Source organism: Oryx dammah, unplaced genomic scaffold, assembly GCF_014754425.2.
Source record: "Oryx dammah isolate SB20612 unplaced genomic scaffold, SCBI_Odam_1.1 HiC_scaffold_29, whole genome shotgun sequence".
Taxonomy (NCBI): domain Eukaryota; kingdom Metazoa; phylum Chordata; class Mammalia; order Artiodactyla; family Bovidae; genus Oryx; species Oryx dammah.
Genome location: NW_024070213.1, coordinates 77,562,380 through 77,585,253, shown reverse-complemented (window position 1 = coordinate 77,585,253; position 22,874 = coordinate 77,562,380). Strand labels below are relative to the sequence as shown.

The following is a 22,874-nucleotide window of genomic DNA, read 5'->3' as shown; positions in this document are numbered from 1 at the left end:
AGCTTAGAACTCACGTCTCTATAGAAACATTTCTTTTGTTATATTGAAGTTCAGAATGAAGAGGCAAATATAGAAGCGTGGACAAAAGCAGAGCCTTTAAAGAGAATATTTTAGAAACCTATAAGGAAAATTAATAAATATGTCTGAAACATGCTATACCTAGGAAAATATTTTTCTTTTTTACTTTTGGCTTGCTAGGTTAAAAAAGGGATAACTGTATCAAATTCATCAGATGCAACTGCAAACTTTAACATCACCATCATCAACACAACAACTAATATTTAGTAAGGGTTTTATAGGTGCCGGAGGCTAATACAAATACTTTGCATGTGAAAATTCATTTACAACCACCACCCTGGGAGAGAGGTACTATTCTTAACTTTATTTTAAAGATGAGGACACAACACTGCTGTTACTACAACCACTAGTACTGCTCCCACTGTTGCTGTTACTAGGATACTACTTCTGCTGCTACTAATACCACTGTTAAGAATGCTAGTACAACTTCTACTATTGCTACTGCCATTGCTATTGCTACTGTGAACTATTAATATTTGATCTAACTTACTTACTAAAGGCTCTTTAGATGCTTGGCTTAGTGGTAAAGAATCTGCCTGCCAATGCGGGAGATGCAGGAAATTCGGGTTCATTCCCGAGGCCAGGAAGTTCCCCTGGAGGAGGAAATGACAACCCACTCCACTATCCTTGCCTGGAGACTCCCATGGACAGAGGATCCCGGTGGTCTACAGTCTATAGGGTCACAAAGAGTCAGACATAACTGAGCACACACACACACTAGGCTAGATGCTTGGCAATGTGCTAGCTACTTTAAATATATTTTCTTATTTTTTGTATAATGTTCAGGGCGATATATTTAATCTTTCTATTTTATGGATAAGGAATTTGAGATTTTAATATAAGCTACTGGTAGAAGGCTTCCCAGGTGACTCAGTGGTAAAGAATCCACCTGCCAAGCAGAAGACCCAGGTTCATTCCCTGGGTTGGGAAGATCCCCTGGAGAAGGAAATGGCAACCTATTCCAGTATTCTTGCCTGAGAAATCCCATGTACAGAGAATGTAGCCCTGGTGGGCTACAGTCTGTGCAGTCACAAAAGAGTCAGACACAACTTAATGACCAGACAAAAACAACAACAACAAAGAAGGCTCAATAGTTAACCTATTTTCACCAAGTTAGGCTGCTGCCAAAGCAGTACTTCATGGATCAAACATTTGAATTTAGGTTCACAGTTTAGTAGGTAAAAGTGGATATTTTTTCACAACAGGAAAAATACAACATGTTATTATTTTCTTTTTTATTTAAATTTTAACCTAAACACAATCATAAGAAAATAGAATAGTACAATGGCCACTCATATACTAACCAATTAGATTCAACAATTAAAAATTTCTTGCCATATTTGCTTTTATCTGTGTATCAAGTTATACATCTATCTAGTGTTGAACTCATAAAAATAAATTACTGATACTATAATTCATTTCTTAAAACATTAAATTGAATCTCCAAAAAAGTAAGGCCATTATCTTAATCGCAAAATCATTTTCACACACGGCATAATTAACATATTCAAGTTAGCGTTATCTTAAGTAATGTATCAGCTCTAAATTTGCTTGAGTGTTAAAAAAAATATGAAAAGATAGGGCTTACAAAAAATTTATGAAAATGAGTATTGTCATAACAAATAGATACACTTAAACATAGTAGGGAAATCATGTGGGACAACTACTAAGATGTTGCCCAGTACTTCTAGGATCAGTGGAACACTGACTATCCCTAAATTTGGCTATTCTGATGGCTGAAGGGTTCAATTGTGGTCAACTGGATCATTCTAAATTAAAATTCACAAGGAAGGAGATGTCTCCTAGGCATTTTAAATGACGGAAAAACCATGAAAGCCATAGGTTTAGCACCCATATTTTAGAGTTGAAAGAAAACCTGGAACATTGCTTAATTTATGTGGTTTTTGAATTGATTTCCATTAGCCTTAGAGTTCCAAAACCTTCATGGATTGCTTGGTAGAAAGAAGGGATCAGAACAAGATGTGTTTTTGGGTAGGAAGATGTGAGAGACCCTACAGTTAGGTCTTTGGGCTCCTACAACTGTGAAATCCTCACAAACAGATTCTCAGAAATTGTGCATAAAATTTCTTCAGTCAGAGTAATTTTAACTGCACCTTGGATATTTATTTGAGTTTTAATTTAAATTTAACTTTTCTTTGGGAAAAGAATTCTGCTGCTAAAAGCCTTCTGTTGCTGTTTTTCAAAATTTCTGCTGTGGCCCAACTTCCTCATATGACAGATGAGAAGCCTGAGGCTCAGAGTGATTGCTTTGCTGAAGGTCATATAATTTGTCAAGGGCAAAACCACAACAGAATTCTAGATCTTTAGATAATGTTCTCATTATCTTTAGATAATGATCTTTAGATTTTGAAAAAGTTCTATTTTTCAGGAATATGATAGCTAATGACAAAATAGTATACTTCTAGTGTGATATAATAAATAAAACATCAAAATCAACAACATGAAATTATAAAATAAAATTCCTAAGACACCAGAAGTTTATGCTTATTTTCCCTTTTATTTTATATATGTATTTCTATATTCACACTATATTTTGCAAGCATAAAGAACCAGAATAATTACTTCAGTGATAGTTAAGTATGTAAGGAGTTTTACGTAAAACAAATGAGACTTTAATTTTGAATGAATTTTTGGAAATTTTTCCAAGCCAATGCATTTCTGAAGAATAAAGACTTCCAGCCATATATGCTTATTTCTATTTATTACTTTGCCAACCAAGGTCCATCTAGTCAAAGCTATGGTTTTTCCAGTAGTTATGTATGGATATGAGAAAGCTGAGTGCTGAAGAATTGATGCTTTTGAACTGTGGTGTTAGAGAAGACTCTAGAGTCCTTTGGACTGCAAGGAGATCAAACCAGTCAATCCTAAAGGACATCAGTCCTGAATATTCACTGGAAGGACTGATGCTTAAGCTGAAGCTCCAATACTTTGGCCACCTGATGTGAAGAAACGACTTATTAGAAAAGTCCCTGATACTGGGAAAGATTGAAGGCAGGAGGAGAAGGGGACAACAGAGGATGAGATGGTTGGATGGCATCATCAACTCACTGGACATGAGATTAAGTTCCAGGAGTTGGTGATGGACAGGGAAGCCAGGCGTGCTGCAGTCCAAAGGGTTGCAAAGAGTTGGGCATTACTGAGCGAATGAACTGAACTGAGCATGATCTTCAACAAATGCTTCCTAAAGACTAGACTGTGGAACTCTCTGTTAGAGAATGACTTTTGTTGGCATGATCTCTACTCTGGAAGAGTGATGATACAGAAAAAGCCAACCTAAGTATAGATAGATACATCTAGTGAGCATAGGAACCTCCCTCCCTCCATGTTTACTGGGGGGAAATGGCAAAATGTAAAACATGGTATAAGTAGGCTTTTTAGCATAGTGAAAGGGAGTTTGAGAAAATTCATACAGGATGATGTATGATAGAATTCTCTTTTCCAATTAATTAATGTTAGTAGAGAAACAGTTTGGGCAGAGGTAACTGATACTTTGAGTTGTTTGTAGGTCATAGAACTATGTCAGAGGAATTTTTACATATCTCTTTCTGCCACCATTCATCAGAATTTCAGAGTCTTAAATTCACAAAATACATTCAATATATTTTGAAAAATGATTCATGTATCTTTATATATCTCATCATTCCTTTGTCTTCAGCACTGTCATCTGTTCAAAATAATATAACTTCTCCTTGTTTCCAACATACCATGCTTAAGACTTTTCAGTCCTTTTATTGTCTTTTTTTTTTTTTTTAAATCTTCCTTGAGAACAGCATTTCTCAACTTTGACCCGATCGACAGTCTGGTGGAGATAATTTTCTGTTGTGGGTTGTCCTCATCATTATGGGATGTTTAGCAGTACCCGTGCTAGACAGGTGCCAATACTACACCATCTCCCCTCAGCTGTGACAACAAAAAATGTCCCCAAATATGACTAAATTTCCCTGGGGAGAAAAGTTGTTCCTGGTTTAGAACCACCATTTTAGAGCTCACATCATCTCACTGTGCCTGCTTGGTCTTTCTGCTCTGTTTCTTCAGGTCTAATTTGATTTATTTGCCTGGATTGTGGCCTAATGCTCTTTTTCCACAGATATTTGTTGCCTCATTACTCTGGACAATGATTACCTTCTTGGCTTGACAATGACAGAGAACCAGTGAAATTAAAAGAAAAATAATGACTTCCTTTTTATTATTGTTACTCTCTTTTCACACACACAGAAGCAAAATATCTGTTCAAATTCATAATACTTTCTAGTATGAGATATATGTGTTTCAAATTTAAACACATTTTTCAGTAGAATAAATATTTCCTTTTAGCCTTAGGGTAAAAAATATCTGTCTTTTTTTTGAATGTTGTCTATGCAGTCAGAACAAATGCGTTGCCACATACCTGCAAACACACATATAACCTATCTTGCTAAAGGAGATCATTAAGAACCACCTGAAACTCTGTTACTATGTACAAAAAGTTTGCTAAAAGTGTAGGGAGAATAAAGTAATTTGGATAATTTTGAGTGAACATAAAAATTTAATTAAGGCTTCTCTGTTATTACAGTGGATAAGAATCTGCCTGCCAATGCAGGGGACATGTGTTTGATCTGGTCTGGGAAGATTCTGTTATGCCATGGAGCAAATAAACAGTTGCTGAGCACACACTCTAGAGCCCCCAAGCCACAACTACTGAAGTCACTATGCCTAAATCCTGTGCTTCACAACTACAGAAGCCACTGCAATGAGAAGTGTAGGCATCACAATGAAGGGTAGCCCCACCACCCCACCACCTGAACTAGAGGAAGCCTGCACGCATCAAAGACCCAGCACAACCGAAAGTGAATGAAATTTTTACTAAGTTCATTAAACAAGATATAGAATAAGTTAGGAGTAGAACTGCTGTTCAACTGTTGTCTAATGGTGTTGCAAATAATGGGAGGGAGATTATTTAAATAGATATAGACATGAGTACCAGCCAATGGATTGGAACCTGAAGTGGGGAAGACCACAGGGTCTGCAATCAAACCATCTTGGTTTCAAATCCTCTACCACCAGCAAGTTATATGACATTGGATAAGCTACTTAACCTTTCAAATGCTGTTTCCTCATCTTGGAAACTGAGACAATCACAATAATATATGCTCCATAGAAAATATGAAGATCGACTGAGAAATACAAGAAAAACATTAGGCCCAATGCTTGCCAAACTCAATAAAATGTTGACTATTTATCACCTCTCCATTGTTCTCAGCAAGGAAATATCTAGAATCTTTTGTCTCAGACTAGGTATTCAGCAAAGCAAGCAATGCAAAATATAAAACATGAAAAATGAGATGTGTAACCAGACAGATCTATCTGGCAAAATCTTCTGGAATTTTCAATGAAGAATGATTGCTCTACTATAAAAGTATTAGTAATAAACCACTTACAGTTTGCCAGATCTTGTGCCAAACACTTTATAGGCATTCTCTCATTGAATTCTCACAAAAATACTATGAAGTAATCCATGTTGCAAACCCAATGAAGTAACTAATGAAGTAGGTGAATTATAAAATTTTACCAAGGGGGAAATATGAAACTTAAGGAGACTTAATCACTGACTCAGAGTCACAGAATAAGAAATGAAAAAAATAGAGCCTAGAGCTCCAGTTATGGCAAAGTCTCTGAACAATTTATATGATATTTATGAATTCAAAACAGGTATATAAAATCTTCTACCTGAATTATAATTTTAACTTTTATTTTTAATTAGAAAAAGAGCTAAGTTATTTCAGTGGCAATACCAGAATTAGAAAGTTAAAGAAACTTAAACTTAGATAGTGGCTCTGACAGGGAGAATTGACGAATAGTTGACAGAAAATGACTCAAAGTAGATGTCAAAAATTCTTGAAAAAAAAACCTGCATATCAGGTATCACCATGGGAGAGGCAAAAAATGATATGTTATAAATATATATTTTTTGGTAAAGTGTCTCAGGTCTTTTCTAGAGCAAAAGGGGTTAAAAATTAAATTAGTAAGTAAAATCACGCTACTTTTTTATTTACTCTAAAGGAGAGGTAGCTACTGGATCAGAAAATCAAAATAAAAATCATTTTATATTTGGACTTGAAAAATTTATGTATTCGCCATACAATTTTAACAGAATAAAAGAATGCCAGATAAACTAATTATAAGCTTATTGTATCAAAGTTCCAAAGTTATGACATTTGTAATTCATATATATGTATAAATATAAGAATACTTAACATCAATGCATAAATTCAAGTTCAAATGAAACATTTACTGACCCTGATTACATAGCCATACAATACTCAGTGAATATTTATTTGAATAGTGACAAGATAAATAACATGACAGGTAAATTATATAGTTAACTTTTAAGTCTTTTTCTATAATCATTACTGTTTACTTACAGCTTTAAAATGAATAGCTCCATTTTAAAATTAATTCAAAAGAGTTTTACATAAAGCAAGATTATAAATGTAATAGAAATGTTATTTATGTATTTAAATTTTATAGGTCACTTATACATTCTTAAAGGAAATGCACATCTTCAAAATTATAGTTACTTTTCCCTTGATAATTATATGAATATAATTGGGAGAAGTAGGAAGAAAAAAATTAAATCATACATCTTCGATATAAGGAAATATATTTGTTTAGTTTCATAAAACTTCAAGTTCCAGAGTCCATGTTGTGAAATTTGAAACCTTATGTAAGGTTGCCACACAGTGGCAAGATCAAGGATAGCAAGCTAAGATCAAGGATAGCAAGCTAAAATCAAGAATGCTTGATTATTGAATATATTTTTGAAATCAAACTAGAAAATACAAACAGATTCTTAAAATTACAAGTTGAAATTTTGATGTCTATATTCTTCATGAATTAGTTTGTTATTAATTTTTAGCAATGTAAATGATTTAAATATGATGATGATAGTTTTGTTAACTGAGATAACTACCACATCATTTTTTTCCAAATTATTTAAATTTGAATTTTAAACTCATAGGGTAGCTATGATTTTAGATCAGTGCTTGTATTTGTGTTTTTTTTTCTACAAAAAATGTAAAGGGCTTTCTTTTATTATGTGTAATGTAATATAGGCAAAATTATCTGTCAATAAATTTTTTAGGAATTTCACATGTTCTGAGTCCTTGCATAGTTACTTAGCTACTCCAATGTCTGAGTCATAATCTTGATGATCGCCTTTTAAAAAACAATTTTTGCTGAACCCACAGTTGTCATGTCAGTCAGTCCACAATTCTTTAGTTGGGCTTCTTTGACCTCCAATGGAATATGGACACACTTCAAAATGTTACAGTCTAACAGGTATTTCTGTAAGTAAAGGAAACTACATAGTTACTCCTCAAGGCATTTCCAGTGATGTAGGTTTACAGAAAAAGCCCCATCAAAATAGATCTCAATAGTGCCTGCATTTGTCTTATTCAGAGTTTTCTTTACTCTAGCGCATAAATAGTGCCTGCATTTGTCTTATTCAGAGTTTTCTTTACTCTAGCGCATATCACTGTTTCTGCCATAGTATGGGTTCAATATTATATTTTTGAGTAACTACATGATATTTAATAATTAAAATGTTGCCAGAATTAAATAAAATATAAAAACATGATTTTAAAATCTCCAGCATTATATATTGATGTATTTAATAGTGCAACTTGAATAATAGACAAATCCAGGCAGCTGTGATCCTTTCCTCACATTTGCTTTCCCCATACCTGCCATCACTATTCTGTGTTCATTAACTGGGTTTTAGATTGGAAGAGCCTCTTCTTCTGAGAGTGGTCTATTAGTAACCTCAGAAGCAATTGCTACTCATTAGGATTCTCTTATAAAATGTGGATCAGAAACATTTAACAGTGAAGTATGACTTTGAAACTGCTTTGAAAAAGAAGGAAGATGCAAGGGAAAGTGTTACCATCTTTTTTAGGTTCAAAACACTGAGTTAAGTTTAACAATTTATTTTAAAATACATTTCTTTTCTGGTTTTTAAAATTATTTACAGAATTAAATTGACTTGTCCATCTACAAAGTGCTAAAAGTGTGCCTTTGCTTTTACTCCTTGGAAGAAAAGTTATGACCAACCTAGACAGCATATTAAAAAGCAGAGACATCACTTTGCCAACAAAGGTCTGTCTAGTTAAGGCTATGGGTTTTCCAGGAGTCATGTATGGATGTGAGAGTTGGACTTCTAGAAAGCTGAACACTGAAGAATTGATTATTTTCAACTGTGGTGTTGGAGAAGACTTTTGAGAGTCCCTTGGACTGCAAGGAGATCCAACCAGTCCATCCTAAGGAAAATCAGTCCTGAGTGTTCATTGGAAGGACTGATGTTGAAGCTGAAACTCCAATACTTTGGCCACCTGATGCGAAGAGCTAACTCATTTGAAAAGACCCTGATGCTGGGAAAGATTGAAGGTGGGAGGAGAAGGGGAGGACAGAGGATGAGAAGGTTGGATGGCATCACTTTCTCAATGGACATCAGTTTGTAAACTCTGGGAATTGGTGATGGACCACTTCAGTATTCTTGCCTTGAGAACCCTATGAACAGTATGAAAAGGCAAAAAGATAGGACACTGAAGGATGAACTCCACAGGTCAGTAGGTGCCCAATATGCTCACCGACTCAATGGACATGGGTTTGGGTGGACTCCAGCAGTTGGTGATGGACAGGGAGGTCTGGAGCGCTGTGATTCATGGGGTCGCCAAGAGTTCGACAGGACTGAGCGATGAACTGAACTGAAGTGAGTCCTGGCCTGCTGCAGTCCATGGGGTCACAAAGAGTCGGACATGACTGAGCAGCTGAACTGAACTGAAGTTGCATATTTAGCCAGTGAGTATGTTTTCTGCTACTGATTATTATTATAATCCTTATTTGGTGAAATGAAGCTGAAACTAAGTCCCTGAGGCCAGAGCATTGGCCTGCAGTTAGGGTCTGCTCTAGCTTCTCTGAGGGGAAAGTATGAACCTCTGTGATTAACATCCAGAAGGAAGGAGTACAGTGAATGAATGATGATCAAAGAATTTTACATCATTCAGTTGAGTTGAGTTGAGTTCAGTTCAGTTCAGTCACTCAGTCCTGTCTGACTCTTTGCGACCCCATGGACTGCACCATGCCAGGCCTCCCTGTCCATCACCAATTCCTGCAGTTTACTCAAACTCATGTCTATTGAGTCGGTGATGCCATCTAACCATCTCATCCTTTGTCCTCCCCTTCTCCTCCTGCCCTTAATCTTTCCCAGCATCAGGGTCATTTCCAATGAGTCAGCTCTTTGCATCAAGTGGCCAAAGTATTGGAGTTTCAGCTTCAACATCAGTCCTTCCAATGAACACTCAAGACTGATCTCCTTTACAACAGACTGGTTGGATCTCCTTGCAGTCCAAGGGACTCTTAAAAGTCTTCTCCAACACCACAGTTCAAATTTATCTATTCTTCAGTGCTCAGCTTTCTGAAAGTCCAACATTTACATCCATGCATGACTCTTGGAAAACCCATAGCCTTAACTAGACGGACCTTTGTTGGCAAAGTGATGTCTCTGCTTTTTAATATGCTATCTAGGTTGGTCATAACTTTTCTTCCAGGGAGTAAGCTTCTTTTAATTTCATGGCTGCAATCACCATCTGCAGTGATTTTGGAGCCCCCCCCCCCACAAATAAAGTTTGCCACTGTTTCCACTGTTTCTCCATCTATTTGGGTGAAGTGATAGGACCAGATTCCATGATCTTAGTTTTCTGAATGTTGAGCTTTAAGCCAACTTTTACATCATTATCAGCCAATTTAATTTTAATTTCTTAATTAGTATTTCAGTTATTTCTTTATGAGCCTCTTTTCTTTTTCCCTCTCCCCTACCCCAACTTCTCTTTCTCTTCTTTCCTTCCTCTCTCCTTCTCTCCCTTCCTTCCTTTCTTCCTTCCTCTAATTTCTTTCTTTTGAAATGTTTATTTGAATCAGTCAACAAAAAGAAACTATTATTTTTAAGAAAATAGAGGCTCAACATATGAAGTTTCAGCTTAATTTGGGCAATTTATAATTGCCAATTTATTTTTATAGACTCCACTGCAGCTAAAAGTAAGTACTTATATAAATTATACTTGCTGCATTTTAGACATTATTCAGTATATAACACCAAGGAACTAAAATTCAAAAGTCTACTTAAAAAAAAAAGAAAACCTCTATTTTGTTTACTTTTTTTTTCTTCAAATGAATGAAAACTGAGTGGTATTTGCTTTTCTTGCAAAACAAAACAGAATGTGAAGAAATTATCAAAGACAATGGTACTAAATTTACTAATGTTGGGCATGCTTATGATTAAGCACATCAAAATAGACATATAAGGAAAAAGTATGACATGTTCTGTTAAAATTGTCTTCTATAAATTCCCAGTTGTTTAGTTTTAAAGTGTAAATTTGGTTCAGAAACTGAAAGAGAGTAGATTCTCTGTATATGCACAGTTGTACCTAGATCTGTTAGATTAGAAAGAAAGAAACTGGAATTACAGTGGATTTATGGAAGGCATAGATATTGATACTGTGTTGATAATTGTTTTATGCATCTATCTAATAAAGAATTAAGTATAAGTCTTTCCAGCCTGATAAAATCAATCTCCACCTGACTGAATGCTTGTTTTGGCTTTTTAAAGTGTGATGCTCTAGATGAATTTTTAAAGGATAGTTAAAATAATTTGAACATAGAAGGAAATGGCAACCCTCTCCAGTATTCTTGCCTAGAGAATCTTGTGGACAGAGGAGCCTGGTGAGCTGCCATCTATGGGGTCACAAGGAGTTGGACATGACTGATGTGACTTAGCATGCGTGCATGCATTGGAGAAGGAAATGGCAACCCACTCCAGTATTTTTGCCTGGAGTATCCCAAGGACAGAGAAGCCTGGTGGGCTGCCGTCTGTGGGGTCGCACAGAGTTGGACCCGACTGAAGTGACTTAGCAGCAGCAGAAGTGACTTAGCAGCAGCAGCAGCAGACAATTTGAAAGTATAATATTATGATAGGTATGTATCAAACTTCAGATTTCATAGCACTTGAAAAATCTTAAATACTATACTGAGTTAATTCAAACTTATAATAATTGACTTCTAAAAGAAGTAACTTAGTTTCTTACCTAAGCATATGATCTAGATAGATCTTTAGTCTCCTAAAGAATTGCCTTCCTAGAGAACAGACTGACAGGAGCAGAGATCAATTTGCACTTTAAATTCATCACAATTTAAGGAGCCTTATCAGTGCAACCAAGGGTGTTCCTACGGAAGTTATTATTCCTGCATTACCTCCTCCTCCTTTTCCTCTATTTTCTTTATTTCTATACAGTGACATCACCATGCTTCCTATTCTTAAAATACAGCCATTTAGACCTTTAAAAATCACATGAACTACTTCTCCAAACCTTTCCATGTATCTTCAGTTCAGTTCCTGTTGTGACCGACTCTGCAACGCCATGAATTACAGCACACCAGTTAGTGTCCATCACTAACTCCCGGAGTTTACACAAACTCATGTCCATCCAGCCATCTGCTCCTCTGTCATCCCTTCTCCTCCTGCCCTCAATCTTTCCCAGCATCAGGGTCTTTTTCAATGAGTCAACTCTTTGCATGAGGTGGCCAAAGTACTGGAGCATCATTCCTTCCAAAGAACACCCAGGACTGATCTCCTTTAGAATGGACTGGTTGGATTTCCTTGCAGTCCAAGGGACTCTCAAGAGTCTTCTCCAACACCACAGTTCAAAAGCATCAATTCTTTGGTGCTCAGCTTTCTTCATAGTCCAACTCTCACATCCACAGCTGACCACTGGAAAAACCATAGCCTTGACTAGATGAACTTTTGTTGGCAAAGTAATGTCTCTGCTTTTCAATATACTATCTAGGTTGGTCATAACTTTGCTTCCAAGGAGTAAGTGTCTTTTAATTTCATGGCTGCAATCACCATCTGCAGTGATTTTGGAGCCCCCCAAAATAAAGTCTGTTTCCACTGTTTCCCCATCTATTTCCCATGAAGTGATGGGACCAGATGCCATGATCTTAGTTTTCTGAATGTTGAGCTTTCCATGTATATATTTTTTCTATTTCTTACTCTCAATAAAAAAAAATGACTTAAAATCATCATTATAGCAAAAGATAAGTTCTTTGCTCTTACCTCATTTGAAATGAAGTCACTTAGAACCTAAAGTATAGATATAATGAGGTAGAGTGCACATTAATATAAAAATTGTATTACAATAAAGAGAAAATGGACATAATGAGGGCTTTCCTGGTAGTCAGCTGGTAAAGAATCCACCTGCAATGCAGGAGACCATTATTCTATTCCTGGATCAGGAAGATCCACTAAAGAAGGGATAGGCTACCCACTCCAGTATTGTTCAGCTTCCCTAGTGGCTCACTACCAAAATCCTCAGGACTGATAGTTTTTAGAAAGGCTTAGTACTACGATTAATTCAAGGAGGCCCATGAAAAACATATTGCCTGTGTTTCAGTCTCAGGTATATGATTTAGTAATACAAATTCCAATGCAGACACATGGGGGTTGTCAGAATGTTAATAAGATGAAAATAAGGACATGCTATAAATAAAACACGTACCATAAAATTCCGCTGGTAATGAATGTTCTCTTTGTTAAAGTCGATCACATAACCATTGAAGGACCAAACAAATGTCAGATCCAGGGCAGGATCAAAGGAAGCGGCACACTGCATGGTGGCATTTTCCCCAACAGTGATATCAGCGTTAATCGGGGCCAATATAATTCGTGTGGGATCTAAATATTTTTAAATAAAGGAGTAAAGCACATTTCAAAAAAATTAGGAGACACCATATTATCCAGTATATTACAAAATAAAAATCAATATAATTGAGTTCCCTGGGCAAAGGAGTAAGATGTCTACTAATCAAATTCCAGGAACAGTTTCACAAAGCAAGAGATTTGCCCAGAAGGCTTTTGAAATGGAAGCATCAAGACACGAATTGTCTTATAAGCTTAGTACAGAATCACATGTCTTATGGCACATTAGAAACTAAGCATTGTTAAACTTTAAAAAAATGTAAAATTAACCAAATGTTGTCTTACCTGTGATAACAAGAGTCCCAGTGCTATTAGCTTTCCCTTTATTATTTTCCACAAAACATGTATAGACACCTCCATCACTCCTTGTAATGTTATTGATTTCCAAGCTGCCATCTTCCCAAATGAGTATTCTATGAAATGAAAAAATATATAACTTCACAAAATTAATTTAATGAAATATGTTATTATTCTATGTATTAGATTAAAAACACTAATGTCTTTGTATCATTAACATTTTATATAAATTGCTTGACAGAGACTTTTTAAAGATGAAACATTCTGCCTTTGTTTAGAACATTCTTTCCCAACATCAAATTGTTTTGGAAAGCAATCTTCATCTTTTTCTTGGACTATCACAGTAATCCTATCTTTCTGCTGCCATCCTTGTCTCTCCACAGTCCCCTTTCCCACACGTCAGCCAGACATGGAGATATATGTCATATAACTAACATCACATCACTCTCTGGCTCACTGACGTCACTCTACAGCTCAGGACCCTCCAGTGACTCTTCCACCTCACTCATAGTAAGGGCCACAGTCCTCAGATTGTCCTTTCAGGCTCAGTACAATTTCACAGTTCGTTTCCTACATTCTTCAGGGTTTCCCACAGTGGCACCTTCAGGAAAGCTTTGCCTGACAACCCTAGATATCACGACATGCACACAGGCACTCGTGGCTCTGCTACTGTCCTGGCATTCCTCAGGCTATCCCTGTTCCCAGAATTGTTCTTCCTAATACATGTTTCGTCAGAAAAGTACTTCAGTTTTACTTATTTATCTATCTTTGCATTAGATGTCAGGAATTTTTCTTTGCTTTGTTTTTAGCCCTGTCTCCAACTAGGTAACATATCGATAAACGTATACATTCATTAGGAAAAAACAAAACAAAAAATACTATTTTCCAGAAACTCCTTAAGGAGGGAGACATGAAACATTGAAGAGGCACTGAAACAACCTCATTTTAAATATATGGACTACATGGAATCTGACTGAAGCAGTGGCTGTCTACACACCACTGTAAAATGATTTTTAAGCCACTGTGAGATAGACTTAGATGAGTCACAAGGCTGAAAGATATGAGACCAGATCTTCCAGGAAAGTGACCTCAGAACTTCAGACTTAGAAGTTAGAACAGACTGTTATTTCCACAGTTACAGAGAAATACAAACATATTTTATTTTTAGAAACTTTCAAACAAAGATATTGTAAAACCTCCATTAGTGAAAGCTTCTGTATAAATTACTACTTAGGAAATTCTTCTATGAATGTAAACTAAATCTTTCATACTAACAGAACTTAAATCTATTTCCTCTGCCTGTCTGCCTCTTCCTTAGAGCCAGGAGACCAAAAACTCATCTCTTATAATTTTTACATCTAATTCATATGATATTAATATCACATATATTATGATATATCATACATGATTTATATTACATATATTAATACTTTATATATTATTATATAACTTTATTATATAATGTTTGCACTTAGAGTCATTATTGGATTATCTATCCCTGGATTTTTACTTTAGTTTATAAACCTTTAAAATTGTTTTCCATATGGTTTATTACAGGATATTGACTAGTCTGTGCTTTATAGTAGGACCTTGTTGTTTATCCAGTCTGTATATAATGGTTTGCACCTACTAATCCCAAACTCCCAACCCATCCCTCCTCCCACATCCTCCTCCTTGGCAACAAGTCTCTTCTCTATGTCTGTGAGTCTGTTTCTGTTTTGTAAATAAGTTCACTTGTGTCATATTTTAGATTTCATATACAAGTCAAATGTGTCTTATTTTCAGAAAATATGATATACATAAACAGTCACAGAAGCCAGGAACCACATGGTCTTTAATAAATTAGTCACTTGTTGCCAAAATTATCTCAGTATAATCCATGAAGCATGGTTCTGAGAAATCCATGGTTGCAGAGGCCTATGACATGAGTCCTCATAGGAATTAGAGCAAGATTTTTTTCAATAAGGAGAGAGAGCTAATGATGCAGCCAATTGGGAACGCCATGGCCCAGGCTGTTGTAGTAGTGAATACCTCAGAATGGAACTACCTTTTGATTACGGTCTGTATCATTCGTTGTCTGACTGCTAAAGTTTCAATGCTTTATTGCACAAATTGACTTGTCCTTTAACATTAATTCTTCAGGTATCATTCTGTTAGTCTTAATAACTCTTAGTCAAACATATTAACTATAAAAGTTCATGTGTTCTGGGAAACAGCTGCTGTCCCTGCATACCCCTTCCCACTCCATTTCTGTCATAAACACAGTCATACCTGCGATTATCCTAACAAGAGAAATACATTAATTTCATATCAACATGGCACAAGTTCAAAGTTCTAGCTTAGAGATCATTTGACATATTTTCAGAAGGTTACTTAAACCTTTCCAGGCTTTAGGTATATTAAAACAGAGATGGTAGCACCCATCTTACATTCTTTATTGGATTATTATAAGAAGATTTATATTTTACATTTTTGCCAGAATATTTTTTAAAGCAAAAGCTACTTTTCCCTTCCCTTATTTAAGCCTCTAGACAGATTTCCATTACTCGTAGATGAAACCAAGTCTCTCAGCACAAAAAACACTGCTGATTATCTGGCTTACTATGTGTCATCTCTTAACACTCTTCATTTTCCTCTAAAGACAGCCACATTGATTTTAGTTCTTACAATCTTTATACATCCTCTGCCCTCTGCCTTAGGGCCTTTGCACATACTACACTCCCCTGAATGAAATATTTCTTGCTCCTCAACCGTCATATCCCACTTCTCTTATTTCCCAACGTGACTGGCTTCTCCCCATACTTTAGTACTCAATATAATCATAACTTCTGGGAAACTTATAAAAACCGTTCAGTTTGGCTTTTATGCAAATAGTCTATGCAAGCCATATGCTTTATGTTTTATCCCAAAGCCTCTAAAATACTGATAGGTAGTTAGGAAGATTAGAAGTTCCTGTTCACTTTGGAAGATGGGAAGAGGTGACTTGTACTTTGAAATCACCTTTTATTTCCCCACTGAAATGTTTAATAGACTAATCACATAAAATTAAATCAAATATGAATGGCTATAGATGTGCTTGTTAGGGAAAAAATTAGATTCTGTTTTATTTCCCATTGTTAATTACTTTTGAAGCCTTGGGCAATTTATCACAAATCTCTGGGCCTCAATTTTAAAGTATCCTTATAAATTGTAGATATTTAAATGTTTATAATAGATAGGGACAGTGATGGGTAAGTATTTCAATTTAACTTAGAACTGTGATATCATCTGTGGAAAACAGTTAGAACAAAAATATCTACATTATGAATGTGAAAACAGGTTCTTTACAAAGTAAACTTTTTCAAATGCTGCACTGCATTCTGGACTAACCTGCTGCTGTTGACAAGCCGCTCTGTGCCTTTACTCCATAAGAATTTTGGTTTGGGTGCAGCTTTAGGTTTGCATTCAATTATAACCCGTCCTCCTTTAGCAGCCAGGATCTTTTTCTTCATAGGATTCATTTCAAAAGTTGGAGCCAAAGCTAAAAAGAAAGAACTAGTTATTTTTTTTCGCTAAAAAGAAAATTCTTCTATACTATAGCACTTTTTATTTCCTTTTGATTAATAAGCAATAGAAAGGGTTGTTGCTGTTGGTCATTGTGTCTGATTTTTTGTGACCCCATGGACTGTAGCCCACCAGGATTCTCTGTCCATGGGGTTTCCCAGGCAAGAATACTGGAGTGGGTTGCCATTTCCCTCTTCAGGGGATCTTCCCAACCCAGGGATCAAACCTGGGTCTCCTGCATTGGCAGGTGGATTCTTTACCGCTGAGCCACTTGGGAAGCCAGAAAGGATTAATCTCACCAAATATTAGCCACTATGACCAACAGACATTCCATACATAATACTTGTTGTTTTTCTTTGCTTTAATAACTTCACTAAGGCATATTTTATTTATTAAATCTTGCCCATTTTAAATATGCAATTCTTAGTGATAACTGGATTCTTATAAATTTTAGTTGCAGTCAAATGTAATTTTTAAAATAACATCTAATTCAATTTTCTTGACTCAATTTCACAAGGGAAGTTAAGTGAAAGGCTGGAGGAAATGGAGCACCATTATTAATACTGACTCATTATTTATAATTAGTATTCTTTAACCACACTTTGAACAGTCTCCAGTTTACAAGTGAGAAAACTAATATCTATTAAGATTATGTAACTTGTCAAAGGTGCAGCAGGCAGAGGGTTATCAGGTGGGAGTTACATTTGAATCTAGTTCATCTGATTCAAAAGCATGCTGTTTTCAGTAAACTATAAGACTCCTCCTTCATTATACAAACATTTATTGAGCACCAACTATGTGCAGACACTATGAGATGCCTTAATAAACAGAGACCCCTGCCTTTAAGACCAACCTACAAACAGCTATGGGAATGATGTTTTCAATTAACTGAGGAGTACATGGTACATCTCCTTACTTCAAAGTATAGAACAATAATTATGAAAACAGGGGAGCCTAGAATCACTTACTTAATGATATCTCACTTTCTTTAGTGTCTCCACATCTGGCTCATTTCTCAATCTCTTCATCTTCCCCCAGACTCCGGGGGAATTCCATTTCCACATATTCCAGTTATCTGTAACTGTCCTTCCTACAGCTTTTTCTGGGTCTAAGTATATCTTTACCCAGGTCTTGGTGCTTCATCATCTAGTTCCATGATTCTCAAATTTTATCTGAGCATCAGAACCATCAGAGGATCTCAGTAAAATGCTGCTGAGACTTCAGTAGGTCTGGGGTGAACCTGAAATTCAGCACTTCTAGGAAGTGAGGAACATACTCTGAGGAACACACTTCTTATGGAAAAGATATAGGTTATTCCATTGTTCTTTTAGTTTGTGTTTTATAATTGGCAAGAAATATATAAGTAAACAACCAACTCGTGTTGTATACCTAACACAGCATGTGGTACTCTGTCTAGGTTCAATAAATATTATGGGTAACATATTGTTTGTAAAATGAGAGAAAATCTAATAGAATTATATTTAAAAAGTCTAAATTCATCTATAAAATGAGAATTTTTCTTGAATCACTTTAGTTTTAATAAAATAGTTGCTTTTGTCCAGTCATTAGAATGACTTCATGCTTATGTAATATTTGAATTTCTAGTGACAGAATCTAGACTATGTTCATATATATGTGTATATATACATATATATATACACACATATGCATGTAGGTATATTCTCTTTTATCTTTATTAAGCTTCAGTTCAGTTCAGTTCAGTCGCTTAATTGTGTCCGACTCATCGCAACCCCATGAATCACAGCACGCCAGGCCTCCCTGTCCATCACCAACTCCCGGAGTTCACTTAAACTCATGTCCATCGAGTCGGTGATGCCATTCAGCCATCTCAACCACTGTTGTCCCCTTCTCCTCTCTGCCCCCAATCCCTCCCAGCATCAGAGTCTTTTCCAATGAGTCAACTCTTCGCGTGAGGTGGTCAAAGTAGTAAGTACTGGAGTTTCAGCTTTAGTATCATTCCTTCCAAAGAAATCCCAGGGTTGATCTCCTTCAGAATGGACTGGTTGGATCTCCTTGCAGTCCAAGGGACTCTCAAGAGTCTTGTCCAACACCACAGTTCAAAAGCATCAATTCTTCTGCCCTCGGCTTTCTTCACAGTCCAACTCTCACATCCACACATGACCACAGGAAAAACCATAGCCTTGACTAGACGGACCTTAGTCGGCAAAGTAGTCTCTGCTTTTGAATATACTATCTAGGTTGGTCATAACTTTCCTTCCAAGGAATAAGCATCTTTTAATTTCATGGCTGCAATCACCATCTGCAGTGATTTTGGAGCCCCCCAAAATAAAGTCAACCACTGTTTCCACTGTTTCCCCATCTATTTCCCATGAAGTGATGGGACCAGATGCCATGATCTTCGTTTTCTGAATGTTGAGCTTTAAGCCAACTTTTTCACTCTCCTCTTTCACTTTCATCAAGAGGCTTTTTAGTTCCTCTTCACTTTCTGCCATAAGGGTGGTATCATCTGCATATCTGAGGTTATTGATATTTCTCCTGGCAATATTGATTCTGGCTTGTGCTTCTTCCAGCCCAGTGTTTCTCCTGATGTACTCTGCATATAAGTTAAATAAGCAGGGTGACAATATACAGCCTTGACGTACTCCTTTTCCTATTTGGAACCAGTCTGTTGTTTCATGTCCAGTTCGAACTATTGCTTCCTGACCTGCATATAGGTTTCTCAAGAGGCAGGTCAGGTGGTCTAGTATTCCCATCTCTTTCAGAATTTTCCACAGTTTATTGTGATCCACACAGTCAAAGGCTTTGGCATAGTCAACAAAGCAGAAATAAACATTTTTCTGGAACTCTCTTGCTTTTTTGATGATTCATCAGATGCTGGCAATTTGATTTGTGGTTCCTCTGCCTTTTCTAAAACCAGCTTGAACATCTGGAAGCTCATGGTTCACTTATTGCTGAAGCCTGGCTTGGAGAATTTTGAGCATTACTTTCTAGCATGTGAGATGAGTGCAATTGTGCGGTAGTTTGAGCATTCTTTGGCATTGCCTTTCTTTGTGATTGGAATGAAAACTGACATTTTCCAGTCCTTTGGCCACTGCTGAGTTTTCCAAATTTGCTGGCATATTGAGTGTAGCACTTTCACAGCATCATCTTTTAGGATTTGAAATAGCTCAACTGGAATTCTATCACCTCCACCAGCTTTGTTCATAGTGATGCTTTCTAAGGCCCTCTTGACTTCACAGTCCAGGATGTCTGGCTCTAGGTGAGTGATCACACCATCGTGATTATATGGGTCGTGAAGATCTTTTTTGTACAGTTCTTCTGTGTATTCTTGCCACCTCTTCTTAATATCTTCTGCTTCTGTTAGGTCCATACCATTTATGTCCTTTATTGAGACCATCTTTGCATGAAATGTTCCCTTGGTATCTCTAATTTTCTTGAAGAGATCTCTAGTCTTTCCCATTCTGTTGTTTTCCTCTGTTTCTTTGCATTGATCACTGAGGAAGGCTTTCTTATCTCTTCTTGCTATTCTTTGGAACTCTGCATTCAGATGCTTGTATCTTTCCTTTTCTCCTTTGCTTTTCACTTCTCTTCTTTTCACAGCTATTTGTAAGGCCTTCCCAGACAGCCATTTTGCTTTTTTGCATTTCTTTTCCACGGGGATGGTCTTGATCCCTGTCTCCTGTACAATGTCACGAACATCAGTCCATAGTTCATCAGGTACTCTATTTATCAGATCTAGGCCCTTAAATCTATTTCTCACTTCCACTGTATAATCATGAGGGATTTGGTTTAGGTCATACCTGAATGATCCTGTAGTTTTCCCTATTTTCTTCAATTTAAGTCTGAATTTGGTAATAAGGAGTTCATGATCTGAGTCACAGTCAGCTCCCGGTCTTGTTTTTGCTGACTGTATAGCCATTTTTGGCTGCAAAGACTATAATCAATCTGATTTCGATGTTGACCATCTGGTGATGTCCATGTGTAGAGTCTTCTCTTGTGTTTTTGGAAAAGGGTGTTTGCTATGACCAGTGCGTTCTCTTGGCAAAACTCTATTAGCCTTTGCCCTGCTTCATCCCATACTCCAAGGTCAAATTTGCCTGTTACTCCAGGTGTTTCTTGACTTCCTACTTTTGCATTCCAGTCCCCTATAATGAAAAGGGCATCTTTTGGGGGTTTTAGTTCTAAAAGGTCTTGTAGGTCTTCATAGAACCATTCAACTTCAGCTTCTTCAGCATTACTGGTTGGGGCATAGACTTGGATTACTGTGATATTGAATGGTTTGCCTTGGAAACAAACAGAGATCATTCTGTCAGTTTTGAGATTGCATCCAAGTACTGCATTTCAGACTCTTTTGTTGACCATGATGGCTACTCCATTTCTTCTAAGGGATTCCTGCCCGCACTAGTAGATATAATGGTCATCTGAGTTAAATTCACCCATTCCAGTCCATTTTAGTTCACTGATTCCTAGAATGTCGACATTCACTCTTGCCATCTCCTGTTTGACCACTTCCAATTTGCCTTGATTCATGGACCTGACATTCCAGGTTCCTATGCAATATTGCTCTTTACAGCATTGGACCTTGCTTCTGTCACCCAGTCACATCCACTGCTAGGTGTTGTTTTTGTTTTGGCTCCATCCCTTCATTATTTCTGGACTTACTTCTCCACTGATCTCCAGTAAGCATATTGGGCACTTACTGACCTGGGGAGTTCCTCTGTCAGTATCCTATCATTTTGCCTTTTCATACTGTTTTTGGGGTTCTCAAGGCAAGAATACTGAAGTGGTTTGCCATTCCCTTCTCCAGTGGACCACATTCTGTCATACCTCTCCACCATGACCTGCCTATCTTGTGTTGCCCCACAGGGTATGGTTTAGTTTAACTGAGTTAGACAAGGCTATTATAGACTAATATATGGTACAGCAAAAATACTCAATAATCATTTCATAGATAAAAGTTAACTAAGTAACTCAGGAAAGAAGAATGAGAAACACCATTTCTATAGGCAATAAACAAAAAAATAGATTGAAACAAATATAAAGATGCCCAGGAATTGATCTCAATCTCAAAATGCTCAGTTTGCTTAATTAGTACATTAATAGACATTAAATGATTGGAAGATTTGTGGCTTGAAGACAAAGAGATCTTTCAATCTGAACTGCTGTATTTTCTTATCATTTTGTAATGCATAACAACTATGGTCACCCAAAGCTGGTGCTCTGGGAAAACCTAGAGGGATAGGATAGAGAGCGAGGTGGGAGGGGGCTCAGGCTGGGGGGTACACATGTATGCCAATTTATGTTTATGTGTTGCAAAAACTATTACAATATTATAAAGCAATTATCCTCCAATTAAAAAATGATAAACTAATCTTTTAAAAAAGAAGAAATTACAACAGAAAACAAAAGAGTTTACATTGGGGAAATAATTGAAACTTACCTAATATCTTCTCTAAAAGTCAAAATGATTTCTTTGTACTTCTCACCAAAGTGATACAGTATGAAGCCTAAGCCTAAACATCTGCTTGATACCCAAAGAAGCTAGATTGAATATATTAGCAAGGAATTTTGACTTTAAGGGGAAGAAATGGAATATGATCCTTAAAATTTAAGAAGAATCAGGGAAAGTTAAAATTAAGAAGGCTTCAACTCTTTCAAAAGATAGTTTTCTTTAATACTTTCTTATTATTATTTCACTGCCTTTCACTGTCTTTTAGTGTCCCTCAGTTTGTAGTGGTACAACTGTTTTAAAGAACTACCCTTTGGTGTAGCAAAAATCAAATAGACTGCATTGAGTTATTGTTTTATCTTTTCAGTAATCATATCCAGAAGAGGAAGCCTGCCCATCTGGATTAATTACTTAAAATATAACTAAACTCAATGATAGCCACTTCAAGTAGTATGAAAAAGGCATGATATAGTAAGGTGTTATTTAAGGTAGTTGTAATGAAAATAAGAATGTAAAAAAATCTCAGAAAGATTTATAGGGGAAAAGGATTTATTGGGGAAAAGGATTTATAGGGGAAAAGCATGTAATGGATTGTTTCATTCTATAGAACAATAAATATTTCAAGAGGAAAAGGTGTGGATGAATGAGAAATAATGACTTTAAATTCAGACATTCTAAGTTTTGGATATCTATGAATTTACCCAGATGACCATTTCT

The 22,874-nt window shown here is 36.4% G+C and overlaps 1 protein-coding gene across 4 annotated transcripts in view; it reads right to left on the bottom strand.

Annotated features, from left to right (window-relative positions):
• Positions 1–22,874, bottom strand: part of CNTN1 (contactin 1) — a 422,969-nt gene that overhangs the window by 133,270 nt on the left and 266,825 nt on the right. For all 4 annotated transcript variants that reach the window (XM_040233499.1, XM_040233501.1, XM_040233502.1 and 1 more), the window contains exons 12-14: positions 16,553–16,703; positions 13,172–13,299; positions 12,687–12,862 (exon numbers count right to left, since the gene is read on the bottom strand). In XM_040233499.1, coding sequence (XP_040089433.1) covers positions 12,687–12,862; positions 13,172–13,299; positions 16,553–16,703 — 455 coding nt within the window. The remainder of the gene's footprint in view (positions 1–12,686; positions 12,863–13,171; positions 13,300–16,552; positions 16,704–22,874) is intronic.